General features: G+C 44.2%; 1 protein-coding gene across 4 annotated transcripts in view; it reads right to left on the bottom strand.

Annotated features, from left to right (window-relative positions):
* LOC147097111 (uncharacterized) overlaps positions 1 to 13,937 on the bottom strand; it is a 272,785-nt gene extending 258,848 nt beyond the window's left edge. For all 4 annotated transcript variants that reach the window (XM_085972976.1, XM_085972975.1, XM_085972977.1 and 1 more), the window contains exons 1-5: positions 13,789 to 13,937; positions 12,828 to 12,927; positions 10,424 to 10,468; positions 8,022 to 8,089; positions 6,730 to 6,781 (exon numbers count right to left, since the gene is read on the bottom strand). Coding sequence is in view for 1 of the 4 variants with exons in the window: in XM_085972974.1 (XP_085829100.1) it covers positions 6,730 to 6,753 (24 nt within the window). In the remaining 3 variants the exon portion in view is untranslated. The remainder of the gene's footprint in view (positions 1 to 6,729; positions 6,782 to 8,021; positions 8,090 to 10,423; positions 10,469 to 12,827; positions 12,928 to 13,788) is intronic.
* Between the last annotated feature and the right edge of the window lie 8,545 nt (positions 13,938 to 22,482).

The following is a 22,482-nucleotide window of genomic DNA, read 5'->3' as shown; positions in this document are numbered from 1 at the left end:
ATACGGCCCCTCGAGCCTGCTCCGCCATTCAATAAGGTCATGGCTGATCGACCGCGACTCAACTTTCCCGCCCGATCCCCATAGAGTCCAAAAATGTAAGTAAATCACTGCGCACAACCAGGTGAGGAATGTCAATAAAATTTAAAATGTTACATTCCTTCCAACACCCGATCTCATTTTCTACCCTAGTCATGTGCTTCAACTCCTGAATGCTGTCCAGTGACTCCTGTTGGAAAGCGTGCATTGACATTTGTGAAAATCAAATGGGATTCAACAGTGATCCCATCTGGGTAAACAATGCGACATTCACTGACCAAGTGCCAACCATAGTAATACCTAGTCCCTGCTAAATAATTCCTTTAATCAGAATTTAATTCTTTTTTAAATGGTGTATTACTCGGTAACATATGCACTTGTACATTTCCGTTTATGCAACTTATTACAATTAAATGTGCTATGAGGCTGCGGAATGCAGTACTGAAGCAGAGAACAGGTCAACGTTTAAGAATCGGTTAGATAGCTGGTTGAAGGAAAGGGGGACTAAAGGGATAGGGGAACATGGCAGGTAAATATGATTAGGATTACTGCTCTCGTGGAGGCTAAACAGACACGGAGCCAAATGGCCTGTTTCCATATTGTAATTTCTATATAACTGGTCCCAACAACTCACCACCTTTGCACTGTGATGTCTGTATTATTAACATATACACGGCACAATGTGACAGCTCAACTGTCCATTTGCCTGAAAAATTGGTGCCCCCCCTTCAAATAAAATACACGCTACACTGAAATAGAAATAGATTTGACAGCACAACTGCATTCTGAGCGCCATTTCCAAACCTTGGTTTTGTGCAATAGTTACCGTGCAGCGCGAGCAGCTTTCTTACTCTCAGCTGTCCCTGGTACATTGAACCGCTCTGCTCTTTTCTTTAGCCTCTATGTAGAGAAAAAGAAAAAAAGATTAAACACAAAATTCATTAAGCATGCCGAGCCACTTCTCAATTTTAAGTTCAGACAATCACATTAATTCCCCGACAGCAGTAAGTTCACAGGATGCAGTGCGAGGTACACACCTACATCCTGGGTTTGACCGCCCAGTCGGTGCCGAGTTACACTCAGCCAAGGCATTGGAAGGAACAGGATCCCTAGGTATAGGATGTACCCCAATAACAGTCACTACCTTCAAAAGGTGGGAGAAAAATGAGGATAGGGGGAATAATCCTCCTAAATACCATTAACACCAACTGACAAGCAGCACCAATTTAATTGTAAACAAATTATTCAGAAGTGCAGGATTAGGTTAAAACCGGTGTTGACTTTTTTTTATGTCCTTACTTTTCTCATTCTTCTTTCTCTGCTTTCCCATCCCAACAAAATTTAGTTGCAACGGAAGAGATTCTTTGATGTTTTAAAGCTTTTCTCCTCTTCGTGGCCTCCTGTAACATATACCATTGTCTGACCAAGAGGATCAGCAAGCCTCTTCCAATTTTACCAAGAGGACCAGCAACAGTCCCATTTTCCCCTCTCAACATGGGCAAGTACTTGGGCTCTGCTCTGGATTTCCCCATGCAGCAATGGCTAAAGGTGCTTTTACACTGCAGTGGTTATAGGGGATCGGCGCTGTACTGGCCACTTGGTGCCACATTCCTCCGTTACATTTTTACCCAGCACCCTGCTGCATCAGCTGTTGGCAGTCACACCTCAAGCCCCAGAGACATTTTTAACCGCAGACAATAGCAAACTTCTAGCTTTTTTGCCATCAGCTGCAGCACTGCATGGCACAGGACATTACAGCACCAACTTAACCAAAAACTGTTCACAAATGGCTCAGGGCCAATGACTATCAGCATTTAAAATACAAAATGCTCTGCTTCCCATGGCAGTGAAGTACGATTGAAGCATGTTAACATACAACAGAACATTGCATGTGCCATTCTCAAAAACTTACAGTAGTGAAAGCACTCACTGATGGGAATCACAAGAGTCAAGTTACAGCTCGTTTAGATCCAGTACTGCTCACAAAGGTAAACAGTGTTGTTCAAGAATATCGCCACCTTTTGATTAACAATGTACAAAGGTAAATGTAGTAAACAACTTTTGCTGTGTTTGGTATTTATGACCAGTAAAGAGAATTACACCTTCATTTCTGTAATTATGGCACTTTTCAAACTGATGGCTGGTCCTGTAACTTTGAACATTTCACTTTCTTTAAAATCTAGTGACAGTCAAGTGCTTATTCATTTTATTTAATCATGCTTCCCACTCAATTCTCCTTTAATATTCTGTGCTCAGCCATCATCACATTTCTTTCTCCAGCCAGAAATGACCTAGCCTGTGCGATTCGCCATGGCTGGTGCCAATGCCGCTCTACATTGGTAACAGGAAGAATGCCTCAGCCTCAAATGTTATCGCTCTACTCAAACATTTTCAAAAGAACATTTGTACAATTTACATGGTCTAGCATTAAAAAAAACCTACACATCTCAAAAATATTTCTCTAGCCCCAAGCTAAACATTTAATTGCAGCTGAGGAATCAGTTAATGGATGTCAGCATAACAATGTTGAATGGTTCTGGACTTCTGACTCATTTGTTGATCCCATCAAAAAATGAACTGTGCCTTTGCTATTATTGTAGAGCGGCCTTCGCTGTTAAGTGAAGAACACGTCACAAAAGCAACTTGAAGGGGGGAAACAGGAAAAGGAGTAAGCCATTCAGCAGATACGTGCCAAGAGACTAGTGTTGGAAGTCCACAGTGACAACCCAAACTACTTTAAATGTGAGCAGGATTTTAACCTCAGTTATTTTATTTCCAGTTTAATGAAAGGCAAACCATGTTTGACTAACTTGATCGAGTTCTTTGATGAAGTAATGGAGAGGGTTGATGAGGGTAGTGCGGTTGATGTGTACATGGACTTTCAAAAGGCATTTGACAAAGTACCACATAATACTTGTTCACAAAATGAAAGCCCTTGGGATTAATGGGACAGTGGCAGTATAGATATAAAATTGGTTAAAGTACAGAAAGCAGAGAGTAAATGAGGATAGTAACAAATTTCAGGAGGGCACAGACTGGTAAACTGGGCAGATGAAATTTAACGCTGAGAAGTGTGAAGTGATTCGTTTTGGTAGGAAGAGCGAGGCAATATGAATTAAATCGTACAATTTTAATGGGGATGCAGGAACAGAGACCCGGGGGGTGGGGGGGGGGGGTGGGGTGTACACAAATCTTTGAAAGTGGCAGGACAAGTTGAGAAGGCTGTTGAAAAAGCATATGGGGTCCTTGGCTTTATTAAGAGGAAGAGAGTTATGTTAAACCTTTATAAAACACTGGAGTAGTGTGTTCAGTGCTGGGCACCACACTTTAGGAAGGATGTCAAGGCCTTGGAGAGAATGCAGAGGAGATTTACTAGAATGGCACCAGGGATGAGGGGCTTCAGTTATACTCAAGAAGCTGGAGTTGTTCTCCTTAGAGCAGAGAAGGTTAAGAGGAGATTTGATAGAGGTGTTCAAAATCATGAAAGGTTTTGGTTTTGATATAGATAAGTAGAAACTGTTTCCAGTGGCAGAAGGGTCAGAAACCAGGGGACACAGATTTAAGTGATTGGCAAAAGAACCAGAGGCGACATAAGGAATCATTTTTCTTTTAAAAACACAGCGAGTTGTGATCAGGAATGCATTGCCTGAAAGGGCAGTGGAAGCAGATTCAATAGCAACTCATGAGAATTGAATAAATACTTGAAGGGAACAAATTTACAGGGCTATGGGGAAAGAGGTGAGTGGAATTAATTGGATAGCTCTACCAAAGAGCCAGCACATGCACGATGGGCCAGATGGCCTCCTCCTATGCTGCATCATTCTATGTACATTCCATTCATTTGGAGAACGCAAACACCGAAGCTTCTTAAAGAAGCTACTTACAGTTACACTCCCCCTTAATGGAACATCTGGGTAACAAGCAAAATAGTAATGTTATTCAATCGTTTCCATTGAGCAAACACTGAAGAATGTTCAAAAAGTCAAATCAGCCCACAGCTCGTTTAAAGGCACATCCCCAATGTGCAGCAATACACCAGTCACATTTTGGGATTTTAGACTTTTGTAAAAAAAAGTTACATTTAATTGTTTGCCTTTAAAAACAAAGTGTATACACACAAATTTAAAAAAATGACATGACAACAGGCAGTGAAAATGCTAATGGGCCAAGTCTTGAAGTTGTTTCCCAAAATACACAACATATTAGCACATTTTCGTAATTGATAAACACCTCGCACCCATCGTCGGGAGGTCCCTCGTCCCGAGTGCTCAGCGGGGGCTTAAAACCTGTTACATCGCCAACTTTTTCCAGTTCTGACGAAGGGTCATCGATCTGAAACATTAACTGTTTCTCTCTCCACGGATGCTGCCTGACCTGCTGAGTATTTCCAGCATTTTCTGTTTTTATTACAGAAAAAGACAGACATTCACTGACAGTTGCGTTCTTAAAGCTGAGAGAGCAAGCTTTTGTTAGGTTCAGCAGGTTAGATTGCGAGATGGTAAAACAACCCACTTACATGGGAATGCGTAGTGTGCTCATTATTTTGCATTATTACACAGAGCTGAGTTGTACTGATTGAAATAAGCGAGTCTGATCATAACTGTTGCTCTGCGAGTTCACTTGCTGTGAAATAAAACAGTTTAACCATTCGTAGCTGGCCTTGTCATCAAGTATTAACTCGGTCAGTCGTTGAAAAGATTGGCAGCGCACACAGATGAAAGACAGATACTCAGTTCAGATCACGAGAGTCCTACTGTTAACACCCTTGGGTTACACAAACGTATAGTTAGATACTGGGCAGCACGGGTACAACCTTAAACCCAAGATTCTCCAGCCACTTACAGGAGTGACTAGCACTACTGCACCCAAGAGAATATCCAAGGTTAACACCCTAAACTTGTAACATCACCTCAGCACTCTATACTTCCATTTTTCAATGAGTAGCAAGTCTGAGGTAGGGCCCCGGAAAAGGTACAGGTAGAAACCTGGTACAGTTCCCACTATTTAAAACGTCCATGTTTAAAACAGTGTCTTTTAACCAGAGCGTGATAACCATTATCTATTTGCATTATCAAGTTCAAAGTTGCCGGTTAGTCTTAAATGCTCCATTTATTTCAGGCAGAAACAGCTGTGCTTACTCACCTGCGATATTGTATGAGTGATGTACACGACAAACTGATGAAGTTTTTAAAAAATATATTTATATTGACTTATAAACAGTTCATTAGAAGTTGAACTAAGCACCAAAAACTGAAGGACAAATCAGCCAATGTATCATGTCGGAGAAATTCTTGTAGCGCTTATAATCTGCAGCCAGTGTCGAGTTTAGTGCTTATAATCTGCAGCCAGTGTCAAGTTTAGCGCTTATAATCTGCAGCCAGTGTCCAGACTTTAGCGCTTATAATCTGCAGCCAGTGTCCAGAGTTTAGCGCTTATAACCTGCAGCGTGTAGTTTAGTGCTTATAATCTGCAGCCAGTGTCAAGTTTAGCGCTTATAATCTGCAGCCAGTGTCCAGACTTTAGTGCTTCTAATCTGCAGCCAGCGTCGAGTTTAGCGCTTATAATCTGCAGCCAGTGTCAAGTTTAGCGCTTATAATCTGCAGCCAGTGTCGAGTTTAGCGCTTATAATCTGCAGCCAGTGTCGAGTTTAGTGCTTATAATCTGCAGCCAGTCAAGTTTAGCGCTTATAATCTGCAGCCAGTGTCCAGACTTTAGCGTATAATCTGTAGCCAGTGTCAAGTTTAGCGCTTATAATCTGTAGCCAGTGTCGAGTTTAGCGCTTATAATCTGCAGCCAGTGCCCAGTGTTTATAATCTGCAGCCAGTGCCCAGAGTTTAGCATTTATAATCTGCAGCCAGTGCCCAGAGTTTAGCACTTATAATCTGCAGCCAGTGCCCAGTTTAGCGCTTATAATCTGCAGCCAGTGCCCAGAGTTTAGCACTTATAATCTGCAGCCAGTGCCCAGAGTTTATAATCTGCAGCCAGTGCCCAGAGTTTGGCATTTATAATCTGCAGCCAGTGTCCAGACCCCTCTATTCAAACTTCAACAAGGAATGAAGTGAATGAGTAAAGAATTCAATAGGATGGATTCTACATACACCGCATAATTGAATGGTGTTGATGGGGCCATGGGTGCACTACAGGTGAGTGAAAGAGAAGCAGGGTCATGCTGACTGGTGTCACGGATCAGCAGTGAGCCCGGAGGCATTGGGCCACTAACACGACCCACAGACTTTGTGCGTTATACCAGCCATCGTGTATAACGGGCAAATCACGTTCACACAAACACACCAACTATAAGCAGTGGTGACTACCAGCATCCTCAACCACCCTCAGCTATCAAGAGGTGCATGACCTAATGAACAGAAAAGGGGGGAGTACATTATAGTGCAAGAGGGTTACGCGGATTAGTTATGCTGTGTTGGATCATGCATGGAATACAGTTTACTGAATGCAGAATACAAGACTTGGGGGAAGTCCTGGACATCAAGCAAGTGAATGCCTAAAAGATCAAACCATTTACAAAACAGATTGGGTGGTCTGTTAAGCTTGGTATTTTAGTTACAGTCAGGTGTCTACAGAAGACTGGCACATAACCTTCATACAGGCAGTTCAGTTAGTTTATAAAAATGACTACTGGTACAGTTAAAATGCATGGTCAGGGCTATTTTGCAAAAGTCCACTGATACCCACCTCACTCTCCGTCATTGGTGCCATTATTTTAACCAACTTCTTTGCTGCAGTTCTGAAAAAGAAATACTTTTAGAATGCGTGTGGAAAGAGCTGAACGACATCTAATGCTCATCTTAAATAGTAACGCCCATCCGGTTTTCAGAGTTAGGAACTGCAAAAATACTCTTGCATCACGCCCAGAAATGTTACTCATCAAGCTAAGACAGTAGGTCTAGGAATAGAGCATTGACTCTCATTCAGAAGGCCCAGTTTGAAATCCACACTGGACTATCATTTGAACCCAAAGCTTCGACAGGCTGCTCGAGGTAATAGTGGAGCAATAGCTCATAGTAACGGAGTGCTTTTGTTAGAGAGCAAAAGAACGAGCGATTCCACTAGTTGCCTTTAATCAACCAATAGAGAGCAACGTTGAGGACAATGTGCACAGCTCAGTTCACCACCTCCTCCTGACTAGGATGGCAGCATGGTCAGAACAACACTAAGACCAGGGGAGAGAACAACAGAGTAATTGAATAGGGATAGACTAGACTAATCTCATCAGTACAGCTTTAAACATCAAATATTCAATGAATAACCCAAGTCAAAGATTATTCCCAATTGGCATTGGCAGGTCTTGAGTAATCTACGATACCATGCACCTCCCCATCACATTCTGTGTACCATGAGTGCAGATATTACTTTTAACATGACAAAAATACATTGTTAGTCAGGTGCTTTCGCAAAGTGATGCTCAATAGTTCACCAAAGCCATAAAGTAACGCAGGTCTGGCTAAATTACAAAGTAGAATTTTCCCCGGTATATATACACACACACAGGAAACTTTGGTTTATCCAGAGGTTAACTGTCCAGAATGCTCGAGCCACCAGGAAAAATCAGGAGCTGTTTCGTTAGGTTTTTTTTTTCTTTTCGTTGCTTTTTTTCCCCCCACCAGTCAGGCTTGCAAGGTCTCGCTGAAGCTGTTGCTAAGCTACAGAGACGCTTGCAAGGTACGGCCGACTGTTTAGAAGCTGTTGCTAAGCAACAGGGTTTGTTGCCAGATACGGAGCTCAAAATCTCCGTATGTTTCAACATTAGCGCTGGTTTGTCCGGCAGTTTTGATGGGACGGCAACAGCTCGGTCCCGTCGGTGGCGGATAGCACAAAGTTTCATATATATATATATAAAATAGGAAACTACTTCAAAAATCAGCATTTGCATGCACAGACTATTAGTCAGTACCGTAGCAGTTCTCTGGATATAGAAGGCAAGATATAGTGCAAAGCCATTTAAACAGGAATTGGTTAATATTTACTCTTCTGGTTCTTTGACAGCAACAGTTTGATCTTCAGCTTCTGGCTCAACCTTCTGCTGCTGCTGCTCCTCCGGTGTATAAAATGAAAAATATGAATGCTCAAGAATGCAGCATCTATACTTTGGACATAAGCTATAATTAAAATACTTTACCCGTAGGTATTTGTTGAAACATACAGGTTTGTGTTCAATTTTCTTTTTCATTTCAATGCAGCACAAGGAAACTTGTGATTTCCAATGCCTAGGCTGAGGCACAGAGACATGATGTCCAATCACTGAACCAGAGCTCCCAGTACTTTGATTGCTTTCAATGGACAGTGGCAGCACGGAGGTCAACGCTTAGTAACATTCTGTTTCCGCGTCCCCACCTTTGACACGGGTAAACATCTCTATCAAATAATCATATAAACTCCTCTGTTCTAATGAAAATAGCCCCACTTTTTCCAAGTTTTTCTTCATATCGGGTTTTCCCAGTACCAGGCAACACCCTTGTGAATCTGTGCTGTACCCAGATTGTAACATCCTTCCTATAGTGTGGAGCCCAAAACTGCACACAGTACTCCAGCTGCGGTTTTATACAGATGTACCACATGCACCTCGACTTTAATGTTCTATACCTCTTGCCATAAAATCAAGTATTGCATTAGTTTTTTTTTTTATAAATGGCTTTATCTACTTGATGTGCTCTAATTAATAGTGAACCTGAACCCCCAAATCCCTCTGCTTTTTCACCCAAATAAATTCTATAATCCACAACTCCTGAAATGTGGTACAGCTTCCGGTCGCCTGTCATTTTAATTCACCGCTCCATTCCCACTCGGACCTCACCGTCCTCGGCCTCTTGTATTGTTCCACGGAAGCTCAACGTAAACTCGAGGAACAGCACCTCATCTTCCGATTAGGCAGTCTGCAGCCTTCCGGACTCAATATCGAGTTCAACAATTTCAGATCATAAGCTCGGCCCCCATTTCATTTTCTCTTGTAATTGTTCCACTCCTTTCCCCACCCCCCCCCCCCCTTTCCTTTTGTTTCTCTCTCACACCTGGCAGCTATCTTTTGCCCTGCCAGTACACTTTACACCAAATCCCAGCCTATTACCATCTCGTCTAGCTTCTAATCTCTTTTACTTCTTTTGTTTCTTTTATTCTTTTGTCCGATCGCAGCCCTGCCTCCGATCTAGTTTCTTTTCTTTCCAGTTTTGAAGAAGGGTCCAACCCAAAACGTCAACTCAAATTTCTCTCCACGGATGTTGCCTGACCTGCTGAGTTTTTCCAGCATTTTCTGTTGTTATTTCCTGAAACATTTCAATTGATCTAAACATATCCTGCATTACAAGACAAAAAAAGTTTTAAAAAGTTGAATTATCCAAGTGCATGTTTTTCCAAAGTCTTGGGACACGGTGTGTGATGTACAACTGACTCATAACTGGAGTGGGCAATTTGACCCAGCTGGTGCAGCCGAGTCAACTCAGATTCTCAAAAAGCTATTTAAAAAAAAACCTTTTATCATCCATAAAATTTTCCAGTATTCAAGTGAAACTTTTTCAAACGTTCAAGATCACGGTATTAATTCTTCAACTAATCATCGTGCATTGACCAGAGCATACTAATAGTCAGCACAAACTGAAAGAACAATTAATATGACTGCTGAAACTGTACATTATTCAGAGGTCATTTCATGGCAGTAACGGAACCTCAGGGTTCAGGTGAGGATTTGGATACTGCCGTGTAATCTTTCCCAGGAATCCATTACTCGCAGGTCCCGACCTAGGTATTAGATAAGAACACAAGAATTAGGAGCAGGAGTGGGCCATACGGCCCCTCGAGCCTGCTCCGCTATTCAATAAGATCATGGCTGATCTTCTACCTCATCTCCACTTTCCCGCCCTATCCCCATATCCCTCTATTCCCCTGGAGTCCAAAAATCTAATTGATCTCAGCCTTGAATATACTCAACAACTGAGCATCCACAGCCCTTTGGGATGGAGAATTCCAAAGATTCGCAACCCTGAGTGAAGAAATTCCTCCTCATTGCAGTCCTGAATGGCCGACCCCTTATTCTGAGACTGTGACACCTTGTTCCAGACTCTCCAGCCAGGGGAAAACATCCTCCCTGCATCTACCCTGTCAAGCCCTCAAAGAATTGTATATGTTTCAATGATATTCTGATTAAGAAAATGACAAACTTTGTATAGAGGAAAATGAAACAGACGGCAGTGTGAGAAGCTCCAATTGGCCAGGGCCAGGGCTGCAGATATCGCCAGTTACTCACCTCCACTGTGCCAGTACCTCAGAAGCGAGCTACTGCTCTTCATCCAGCCAAAGACGACAAACAAAAAAATCTTTTGATGACGGGGTCACAAAATTCTAGAAACTAACGACATTATATAAAGATATTATTTACCTCTATCTTCAGCTAGAACATCCTCCTCATTCACTTCTTCCTCAGCTGCAAGAGAAATAATAGTGAATGGATACTGGGCCTATACTAGTTTGAAATTGCAAACAAAGGAGCAAGGACTTGGATTTAACAGAGTTATCTATATATATTGAGTCATTCTACTAGAGGCCCTGCTTAGTAAAATACTAGAACAGTGACAAAGGTAGAGGGAAGTACAGTACAAGAAATAAAGACAAAAATACAAAATATAAAAACTTCCCCTGTAAGGGGGTTTAGAAAAAGCACATGTATATTTTGAGTTCATCAAACGTTCTCCCCCTACATGTTACGTTTCCTTTAAGTATAATGACATTAAGCCAGTACATTGTAACCCTTTGAATAACAGATGCCCGTGTTTTGGAATGGAATGTTGGATTGGCAGACCCAAGTTTTTATCACTAATCATCTGCTCTGCCAGCTTACCTCGCCTTCACGGCATTGATGCTGATCACACTCCATTATCTCAACTAAGTACACACACACAGCTGAAGCACCCCAAATTAATATAATGAACCAATGTTAATTAGCTTTTTTTACACTGTCAGAATGGTAAATCCTCAAAACCGGTACCCCAATATTGAGACTCACACTTTAAACAGTAACATGCAAGCGAGCGGGGCGAATTCTAACCTTTTCTGGCTAGTTTTTTTTAAAAAGGGCACCTGCTGGTTAGGATCCAGTTTGTTAGAACATTAGTCAAAAGGAACAGCAATTCTATTGGAAGTCTATTAAGTTAATGGACTAGTTGTTTCCTTTTAAGGATTAACATGTTACCCAAGTGATAAATCCAATCACAAAGTCACTGAATTTGAACTTCTACACAAGCGTTTGTTTCATGGCTACTTTTAAAAGCATGAACATGAATGAGGACACAATTAGGTTTAGGCATCAAATCTGCAGAATAAAGTTCCTGATTAAAGAAGAAGCTTATTCTGCCATCAAGTACTTTGAATGTTTAAGCATTCGCCCCTAGATGTTTTATGATTAGAGATTATTTCAATTACTAAATGACTGGTTAGCATGGCCTGGTCAGACTCTCCATTTTGTCAAAACAAGAAAGTGCATAGGTCAGTGAAGATCTGAAAGAAAACAATGGGTTAATGCATTTCAGTTTTTCTTTCTACTCTTCGTTATGTGGCCTGTGAGCTTAACATCTGGATATCACACGGAGGCAGTCAGCAAAACTGTCCGAATCGATGGAGCATTAGAATTATCCCCGCCCCAAAATCAATGTTCAGATTTTATTTTTTTTAAAAGCACACACCCGATGACCACAGGGTTAAGTTGAAGGAGTAAGCCTCAGGCATTTTTAAAAAGCCATAAATTGCAAATAATTCAATTCTAACAATAATCCAGAACTAATATTTTGCATAAATGTACACACACTAATATAATCTACTGAAAAAATACACAGTAGAAATCCACATGCAGCAGACCAAGGGTTAAACCAGAACTGTTTGAAAAATGAAGACCTCTCTCCCATCCCCACTCTTCCAAAGCGGTCACTTCAACAGGGATGGGCTGCAGGAACTGCAATCTAACCCAAAATCCCTGGCAGCACAAAGTACAAGGACACACACAAGATTGCAAGATAAATAGACAAGGAAAGCAATTTGGCCCATTTTAGCTTATTCATCTAAAACACCTAAAAGTCCTGTCAAAACATCCCACTGTCTCTTCAATCAAGTGATCCCAGAACTTTTGCCTTCACTACCCTAACTGAAAGCCTATTCCTAATCTTGATCATTCTTCATGTGAAGTTTTAAATTTGCCTTTCACTTGTTTATGCACTTTGTTCTACCTTCATGGAATACCTTGGATTAACACAATAGAGCACCCATTATATTTGTCATTGAACCTGACCCAAAGAACATTGTCAGAGGCACAACCAGATACACAGTCTCTATTTAAAAAAAAGTGAACTTAAAGTTGATGGGTAATGAGTAATCATTCACTTTCATAAATCAAAATATACTAATGCTTGAAGAACCTAGAACAAGTTTACACTGAGAATACTAAACCAGTGTAAAACCATTACAAGACAGCATTCCAACAAAGATTAATTACAGGTAGGAATCAATTGACATTATAACTGGGAAGCACAAGCAGTTTGATCAACTGATTCCAACCAGATGATTACCTGGAATGACTCAACCACCCCTTTATACAGAAATCAGCCAATTTACAATCTTGAATTCAGTGTACTCTCTTGTAACATTGGATCTCAATGGGATGTTTTGCAAGTGCAACACACTTTGGGGAACTAAACAAGAATTTGCAATCCTTCATAAACTATAAACTCCTAGATTAACTATTTTTAAAAAGCCCATATAATTTGTGTGCGATTAAATAGCAATCATGACTTTACCATGTTCTTCCAGGTAAGCCTGCAGTCTCTGGATGAGATCCTGCTCGTTTCCTTTAGTATCCAGTTCTCTTGAAGCACATTCTTGTCTCAGTTCTGTCAACTAAAGCAACATGGAGAAAGTAATTAAATAGTGATAGGCTAGACGAACCTCATCGGTACAGCTTTAAACATCAAATATGGAGGTTTACAGCATAGAAAAACCACCATTCCTGTTTGTGCTGGCTCTTTGCTAGAGCAATCCAAAACTAATCCCACTGCCCGCTCTCTCCCCCCATAGCCCTGTATCAATCCCAAACTAACCCCACTCTCCCCCCATAGCCCTGTTTCAATCCCAAACTAATCTCTCTGCCCCACTCTCCCCCCATAGCCCTGTATCAATCCATAGAATGTGGATTAACCAATGGCTTGCACAGGTTTCTTCTTTGCTCTTAAACAAGTCCCCTCTTTACAAAACCCAAAAAAAGTGTTATTTTTATTGTTTTATGTACCTACACACTCACTTTCAGGGAATTATATCCCATTTAAAACATCTGTAGTACACAGTACAGTAGCACAAGCGGAGACTAAAGAACATGGCACAAACAGACCTAGGGTCTTCCTGGTCTCGGTGGCTCGTGACTTCCCTGGGCGGTGCACTTACCCACTAGGCCATTGGGGAAACCATGTGTTTCTTCTCAATGCGGCACTCGGGACATTCCCAGTACATTTATGTCGCTTAAAGGATCGGGGAACTTTGGAATAACAGAAAAGTAACCCCCGCCCTCAGAGACAGAGAAAAAAATCAACCGCCAATGTCCCCACGGGTCTCAGCAGTGTAATCCCGGGGGGATTAGAATGGGGACGCTGAAGCGCGGCGACTGCTCGATCAGTCAATGTGAAGCGGGGGATTCAGTCACAGAGCCTTCACCCTAAGCGCGGACCACCGCCCTGTCCCACGGCCCCGGCCTTCAGCTCCCTTTACCTTCAGTTTGCTAATGTCTACCGCCGTCCTGTCCGCCATCTTGCTAGACTCTTCTCCTCCCACCGCCGCCTGTCCAATAGCGAGCCGCTTTAGTCACCGTCCAACAAGCCGCCGCGCTATTGGCTCAGAAGAGGCAGCGGGCAGCTCAATCAACAGTTGCTATAGAGACCTGAGGAAAAAGAGAGAAATATAAATTAACTAGAGTAAAGAAAATAGAGTAAAACCTGCAACAATATTTCCCAACATTTGAGAACAAATAACGATGGAAATGAAATTTTAAAATCATCCATAGTTCTGGTGATATGGCAGCAGTTTGAAGCGGTTCTCTAGAAAATGCTGGAAAAACTCAGCAGGCCAGGCAACATCCGTGGAGAGAAAATAGAGTCAACGTTTCGGGTCAAAACCCTTTATCTTTGTCTTGTTTTGCACACTTTGTACAAAAATAATAAATTGCAGGACAATGGCGTATTACAGTTTAAACTCTTTTATGAAGCATCAGGTCTGATCTGACTCACAGCAGTACAGCACTCTGTGGACAAGATGGAGTCAGGACCCCCTGGGTCTTCCAAACAATAGCAGTCCTTACAGATGCCTGCAGGCTAATGACAACTCAGCATGTGATCACGTGAATATAATAGGTATTCCTTACAGATGCCTGCGGGCCAATGATAATTCAATATGCAAATGTTACATCCCCTTTCTTTTAAAAGAAAAATGTTATGCATTACTTTTAAACCTTTCTTCTACATAATGTTCTCAGTAGCATCAACATATAAGTAAACTCAACGTTTAACTAGCACTGAAAACATCTCAACGTTTCAATAACGATGTACAGTTTTTTTTAGGGCAGCGATCCGCCTACACCCTTTGACAGTTCACAAGTCAAGGATAACTCTAGGCTTGACCTCTCGTCAGAATGACGGTGTTGTTCCTTGGTGTTCAGGAGGTGCCTGCGATTGCGGCGGTACACCTGTCCTTCTGGAGTGCAGACGTGATACGATCGCTCAGTGTCAGCTGGCTGGATGACGACTGCTGGCTTCCAGTAGTCATGCTCCAGGATTCTGACAGATTCTCCATTGTGCAGCGGCGGCAGTAGTCTAGCTGACCTGTCATAGTATCTCTTTTGGTGTTGCTGTCTCTGTACACGTTTTGCATGCACTTGCTTGCGGCCGACAACCTGCCAGGGCCTGTCTGGGATACGGTGAGGTATCATGGGCTCTTTGACATTTGATGGGCGGCGTTCTAGACAAATGGAACATTTTCCGACAATGTCCTCAATGTGTTTGCACATTCCGGGCCAAAACATAATGTCACGTGCTCTTTGTTTGCATTTTTCCATGCCCATATGTCCAGCATGAATTTTTGTCAACATCTCTTCTCTGAGACTGGTAGGAATGATGATTTTCTCCCCTTTGAAGACGATTCCATTGATTCGTGACATTTTGTCTCTGTGGTTCCAGAATTCAGATATGCTCTGAGGGCATTTCCTCCTTTCCTCAGGCCATCCTTCATGTATGACTTTGCTCAGCAGTGTGAGTTGTGCATCTTTCTCTGTTCCTGCTCGGATCTCCTTCAGTTTTGAGTCACTCACAGGTAAGCTGTTGTACACCATGTGCACCTGCACATCCATGCCTTCACTGAGGCTGTTGTCCTGGTAGCTAAGAGACTTTCTGGAGAGCGCGTCTGCGATAGGAATGTCTTTGCCTGGACGGTGAATGATTGTGAAGTCGTACTTCTGTAGCTGAAGGATCATTCTCTGTAGCCTTGGTGGGGCTGCGGCTAGTGGTTTCCTCATGATTGACTCAAGGGGCTTGTGGTCGGATTCCACAATGACTTGTCGGCCATAGACGTACTGGTGGAAACGCTTACATCCAAACAGAATTGCATATAACTCTTTCTCGATTTGAGCATAGTTGATTTCACTGTCTGTGAGAGATCTGGAAGCGTAGCCGATGGGCTTTCCTTCTTGCAGTAATACTGCGCCTAGTCCGTACTTTGATGCGTCCACTTGTAGTCTGAGCTCTTTGTTGGGGTCAAAGTAGGCAAGAACCGGTCCTGGTTCTCTGGTGATTAGGTCTTTCATTTTCCGAAATGCTGTGTCATGTTGTTTGTCCCACAGGAACTCATTGGATTGTTTGAACAACTGACGCATGGGTGCGTTGATTTCGGAGAGGCTCGGGGCAAACTTGGCTAAGTAGTTAACCATGCCTAGTGCTGTCTCTAGCTCTGCGCGGTTCTTCGGCGGCTCCATCTTCTTGATGGCGGAGATTTTCTCTGGATCCGGCTTAATGCCATCAGTTGAGAGGCGATGCCCGAAATAACTGATCTCGGTGGATCCGATTATGCTTTTCTCGGGGTTGAGCCGGATGCCTTTCTCCCGTGATCTTTGTAGCATCGCCCGGAGGTTCCTGTCATGTTCCTCTCTATTCCTGCCATAGATGAGGATGTCGTCTACGATTGCGACTACTCCGTCGAGGCCTTTATAGGTTTCGTCGATCTTCCGCTGGAATTCATCCTGAGCTGAGATAAGACCAAATGGTAAACGCAGAAATCGGTAGTGTCCAAATGGTGTGTTGAACGTTGTTAGCTTAGATGACTCTTCCGTGAGCTTGATAGTCCAGTATCCTGATCGTGCGTCCATTACACTGAAGTAACGTGCTCCCACTAGCTTGGGTGTGATGTCATCTAGCGTTGGTAGAGGGTAGTGAGGGCGTTTGATAGTCTTGTTCAAATCTCTGGGGTCGAGACAGACTCTGAGCTTGCCTGTACGTGGTTTCTCAACCACTACTAACGCGTTGACCCACTCTGTCGGTTCTGTTTCTCGGACGATGATTTCTGTAATCTCCATGCTCTGCAGCTCCTCCTTCAGGCGACTGCGTAGAGCAAGGGGTATCCTTCTCGGTGGGCAAACCACAGGGGTTGCTGCTGGGTCAAGGTGAATAGTGCATTCACCTGGGAATAGTCCGATTCCTTTGAAAACATCAGCAAACTCCTCCATGACTGTCTGCTTCTCAACTGGTGCTGTCAATGATAGCACTAGCTTGACGAGGTCCATGTCTAAACATGCCTTTAGACCTAGCACTGGAGGTGCTTGAGTGTCAACAATGTAAAAGTCCAACATCATGTCGCTTTCTTTGTACTTGCATTTCATCACGCATGTGCCTTTTACAATGAGCTGCTCACCCCCATAGCCGGTCAGTCTGCGTGAGGTGGGCTGTAGCTCACACTCATCGTTCAAGCTGTGATACTCACTCAGAGGAATTACGTTAACCTGAGATCCAGTGTCTAGTTTAAACCTAAGCTCTTTGCCCTGTTTTCCTATCTCAATATCGGCATAGGCTTGCTCAGTCCCTGAAATCTGTTTTTTCTGTGACACAGAATCAATAAACAGTTCCTCTGCATTTGGCTCTCTATCTGGCATTTAGCTGTCACTCACTGTGTGTACTGCTTTTCCGAAAACAGTCTTGCAAACTTTAGCAAAGTGGTTCCATTTACCACATTTAGTACATTGCCTTCCTTTGGCAGGGCAGTACTCCTTTTCTCCATGCCAGTTGTTTCCACAATATCCAGTTTTTGAAGCGTTTTATGTCTGTGTCACCCATTTTTAGAACTCTCGCTGTTCTTTCTGTTCTGAAACACGCTCTCTGAGTGGTGTTCTTTGGTGTGTGTCTATTAACTGCGTGCACTGTCTGTTCACGCGAGCTGCTCGTAGCGCCGGTTATGGTTTTCAACTGTGCTTGGGCTATCTCGTGCAATCTAGCTATGTCCATAGCTTTGTCCAGCGTTAGCCCGGACCCAACATTCAAAAGTTTCTCTCTCACTTTAGCTGAATGTATTCCAAACACGATGCGGTCTCTGACCATCTCATCTTTATCTTCTGCATATTCACAGTCTTTTACCAGTAGTTTTAACTCAGTCACGAACTGTTCAAACAACTCACTAGCTCCTTGTACTTTCTCCTGAAACTTGTACCTAGCGAATATCGTATTTGTCTTGGACATCACATATGATTCAAAATGGTCAAAATAACTTTTCAGTACCTTTGCTTCATCTGCGGTGAGAGACCATGTGTTAAAAATGTCTCTCCCTTTTTCTCCGATCCACAGGAGTAGGTAGCTGCATCTTTCTTCCTCCCCTTTGCTTTTCAACGGACCCGAGAACATTAATTCCACGTGTTGGTTGAACTTGCTCCATTCTCTAGGTAAGTTCAAAGATTCCCAATCCATTCGAGGCAAGGGAGCTCCAACGATGTCCATTTCAAATCCCTGTTCTGACACCATGGGCTAGATTTTTAGGGAGCCATCAGGCGGGGTTTCAGGCGTGTGGGGTGGGGGGGAAATCCAGACTTTGGGGGTCCCGACACCATCCCGCCCAAAACCCCGCCCCACGTAAGTTTCAGGGGCGGCGGGTACCTGCCCCGCACTGGGACCCGCCAAAACCAGGCGGGAAGGGATTAGTGCCAATTAACTGCCAACAGGCAGTTTTTAGCCTAATCCCCATTTTGAGGGGTTTCGTGTGGGTTTCCCGACGGCTCCAAACCACGCCAGGTTAGAGCAGCGGGCCGTCGGGTTGAATGAGTTGGAGGGGTCGCGATGTCGGTGCGCAGGTGAGTGATGGGTGCATGAGTGTAAAGGTAAGTGTGTTTGGTGTGTCTAAAGTGTGTAAAGAACTTTTACTTACCTTTACTTACCTTAACAGCCTTTCTTCCTGTAGGCATCGGGAGCGCATCACTCAGCCGGAACTGAAAGCTGAACGGCTGCGATCTGTCAAAAGTGACAGCCTTCAGCTTTGAGTGCTGCTGAGATTTCTAAATGAGTCTGCGTAGAAGGACTCATCTTAGAAATCAGACTGTCAGTGTTTGACAGCTTCAAACAGCTGTAAAACACTGATATTTCATCTGTCAGAAATCTTGACAGATGAAATTTCAGTCTGTGACGTCACCTGTTGCCGGGTGGCCCTTAATTGGCCTGCTGAGCCCGCTGGGCGGGCTCAACAAGGTCAATCAAGAGAAAATCGCGCGGATTGGCCGGACGTCGAAGTAGGCGGGTCAGAAACCTGAAAGGGGAAGTCCCGCCTTCTTCCCGACAGGTTCGACAAAATCAACCCCCATGTCTTGTTTTGCACACTTTGTACAAAAATAATAAATTGCAGGACAACAGAGTATTACAGTTTAAACTCTTTTATGAAGCATCGGGTCTGTGATCTCAATCATACAGCACAATGGGGAAAAGATGGCGTTAGGACCCCTAGCCTCGGGTCTTCCAAACAATAGTAATCCTTACAGATGCCTGCAGGCCAATGATAATTCAATATGCAAATGTTACACACTGGTTCTCCCTTATCTATTCTACCAGTTACATCCTCAATAAGACACTTTATACCCTGCAGTGCCCACCAGTTGCAAAAGGCCTCAAGTATACTGGCAGACACGGCATGCTCCCTCTCCAAGGGCAACCGAGCACGGAGAACACCCTGGAAGAGGCAGCCAGGGCGAACCCTTGGAGCAACAGCTGGAAGAAAAGTAAATGGGAGAAATCCGTGTGTTCTGTGGCTATGTCTGCTCCCGGGTGCCCCTGGAAAGAGAGCATGCGGTGTCTGCAGGTACACTTGGGGCTGTAGTGTATGTAGCCGTCTACCTTTAAGAGATTATTGTATGTAACCGTTCACCTTTAAGAGAACTATTTTAGGTGTGGCACTACTTGTTTGGCTTCTGTATACGGTAATACCGACGGTGACCACACCGGTATATAAGTGCTGTGGCATGATTTATTGGGCAGATTCGCCCTGACCTTCAAATAGTAAAGTCCTGTTGTATGTTACTCCTGAAGTCTGTGTCGTAATTAACTGCACAACCCACAGACTTTACAGTGGCGATGAGTCCGATCGTACCCTGCGGCAACAATAAGACTTCCAAAGCAACTAAGGAGCGTCGAAAAAAAAAAAAAGGCAACCGCCTCGTCATTCTGCTGGGAGAAAACTCAAGGCTGCAGCAATAGAAAGGAGGAAGATTTTAGCGACAAAAACTTCCATCAGCAACAGGCACTGACTGTCCCTTCTGCCACGGTGACTGTGAGTAAGGGAAAGTGAAAAGAATAGCCGGAGGATAAGGGCTGGGCACTCGACCACGGTCGAGGGGGAAAAGGAGCCGGACTAAAAGTCGGGTCCAACGGCGTCGTGAGAGACCGCGACCGGGGGAAAAGCCGGGCGGTGACCGAAGCCACGAAGCGCTGCGACCGGGAGCATAGGCGCGGGAAGAGAGAAACTCAGCCGCAGCCGGGGAGAGAAGCACCGGACTGCGAGAGGGCTGGGAGGCGCGATTGGGGGTCCGAGCGAGCGGGAGAGGCAGAGCCGACCAAGAGAGACTGCGCGAGAGCCAGTCCAGAGGCTGAACTGTCCTTCGTCAACGGGGTGTACCCAGCGCCGGTAGAACCGAGCGAGCGGAAGAGAGACTGCGCGAGAGCCAGTCCAGAGGCTGAACTGTCCTCCGTCAACGGGGTGTACCCAGCGCCGGTAGAGCCGAGCGAGCGGGAGAGAGACAGAGCCGAGCAAGAGGAACTGTGCGAGAGCCAGCCCAGCAGCTGAACCTGTTCGCCGCCAACGGGGTACCCAGAGCCGGTTGCCCTGCCATATAAAAAAAAAAGGGGAAAGCCTTGAAGCCGACGCGCAGGCTGTAAACCTGAAAGCCAGCGGCCGTCGCCCGTGGGGAAAGTGTACCCCTCCCGCCAGGGGAAACACGGGAAGCCGCCATTAGGCGGGGAAGAAGACAGAAGCGGGAAACCGCCATTGAAGTGGGCGGGGAGAGAAGATAAGAGCGGGAAACCGCCATTTTCGCGGGAAAACTGCCATCTTAGAAAAAAAAAGAAATAAGAATTTAAAGAAATACTTGTGTTGTTCCCAAAGAGAGGAAGATGCCTAAGCGTGGTAACATCAACGATTTTAATTCGGAGATAGAAGACTGGGCCACGTACGTGGAACGCATTGAGATCTATTGTGAGGCCAACAAAATAGAAGAAGACGACAAAGCTATAACCTTGCTAAACTCGATGGGCGCAAAGACATACGGGCTCTTGAAGCATCTACTATCACCAGCTAAACCGGCGGATCAGACTTTCGATGAGATTGTGGCTGTTCTGAAGGATCACTTGAACCCCACACCGTTGATGTTGGCTGAACGATTCAAATTCTATGCGAGAACACAACGGAAATACGAAAGCAACGCGGAATACTTGGTCGAACTGCGTAGACTAGCGAAATACTGCCAGTTTGAAGGGAATCTGACAGAGGCATTGCGAGACAAGTTCGTATGCGGATTGTCCAAGGAAGGGACGCAAAAGCGACTACTCGAAGAGAACGGCCTTACACTTGACAGGGCTGTCATTATAGCAGCATCGCACGAAGCCGCAGCGAAAGGAACTGCGGAAATGCAGCTAAAGGCAGCGGCACTCGGTGTGGACCAAATTACCTCGAGTATGACAAAATGCTATCGCTGTGGGAAGACAACACACGATCAAAACCAATGCTGGTTTAAGAACCAGGAATGTAGGAAATGTGGCAAACTGGGTCACATCGCTAAGGTATGCCGGTCAGGGAAGAAGACCAACAACCAAAGGAAGCCATCACAGGAAAAGTACAACAAGGTACACAAGGTGGCTGAGAAGAGTTCAGACGAACAGAATTCAGACTCAGACCCAAACGGCCAGGAGCTGGGTAGTCTGAGAATTCATAATGTGAGCAAGGAAGCTGACCTACAAACTATCTGGGTCATACTAAAAATAGCTGGAGTCCCAGTGAGAATGGAGTTGGACACTGGATCAGCTGTATCAGTCATAAATCAAAGGGACTACCACCGGCTATTCTCTCACATACCCTTACGAGATACCAAGTTCGTATTGCAGACATACACGGGGCATAAAGTATACCCCATGGGAAAGATAAGAGTCAAGGTGAGAGATAGGGGTAAAGAACACCCAAGAATGAACTTGTACGTACTACCTGAGGGAGGACCACCACTTCTAGGACGGGAGTGGATTAAGAAAATAGACATGGAATGGCACTATCTAAAAGCCATAACGAGTGAGGACTCGGTGCAGACACTCAGCTCGGATTCTGAAATGGATGACGATAAGACCAACTCAAATATGGAAGACCAGGCTAAAAAGGACTTGCCGACTAAGGTTGGAAAAACAAAGACCTGCATAAAGGCTTATGCTCCAGAGAAGAACAAAGTTTCAGAGCAGAACTCCAGGGTGACAGAGAATTCTGAGCCTGTTCAAGTTAAGGACTTATCCACGACGGAAGAACACCGAGCTCGGACTCAAACTTATTTCAAAGTACGACAACAATTAGAACAATTGAGTTACCGTCTCATACAAGAGATGAAAACGATGAAAAAGTTCTGTGACACCGAATGGGAGAACCTGGAAAGACAGCAGAAGCAGCTAGCTCAAGCAGAGAGCGACCATAGAGCCATCGTGACCAATTACCGATCACATCTTCCTGATGCTGTTCAGGAGTTAGAATATTTGCAGAATGAAGCAAATGAAGAGGAATCTTCAGGAAGCCAGGGTTTTATTCCAGTTACTCTCTACGACTCCTTACAAGCAGAGTGTGAGAAGTTGAAAGAACAGTATGAACAGGCCCAGACTACCATTCTGGAAGGGGTTAACTCGGCAACCTCCGAAAAGTTAGTTTTAG

This window comes from Somniosus microcephalus, chromosome 33 (assembly GCF_052327205.1).
Source record: "Somniosus microcephalus isolate GS21.2 chromosome 33, FLI_Smic_1.0, whole genome shotgun sequence".
NCBI lineage: Eukaryota > Metazoa > Chordata > Chondrichthyes > Squaliformes > Somniosidae > Somniosus > Somniosus microcephalus.
The sequence above is the reverse complement of the archived record's forward strand: the minus strand, read 5'-3'. Positions and strand labels throughout refer to the sequence as shown.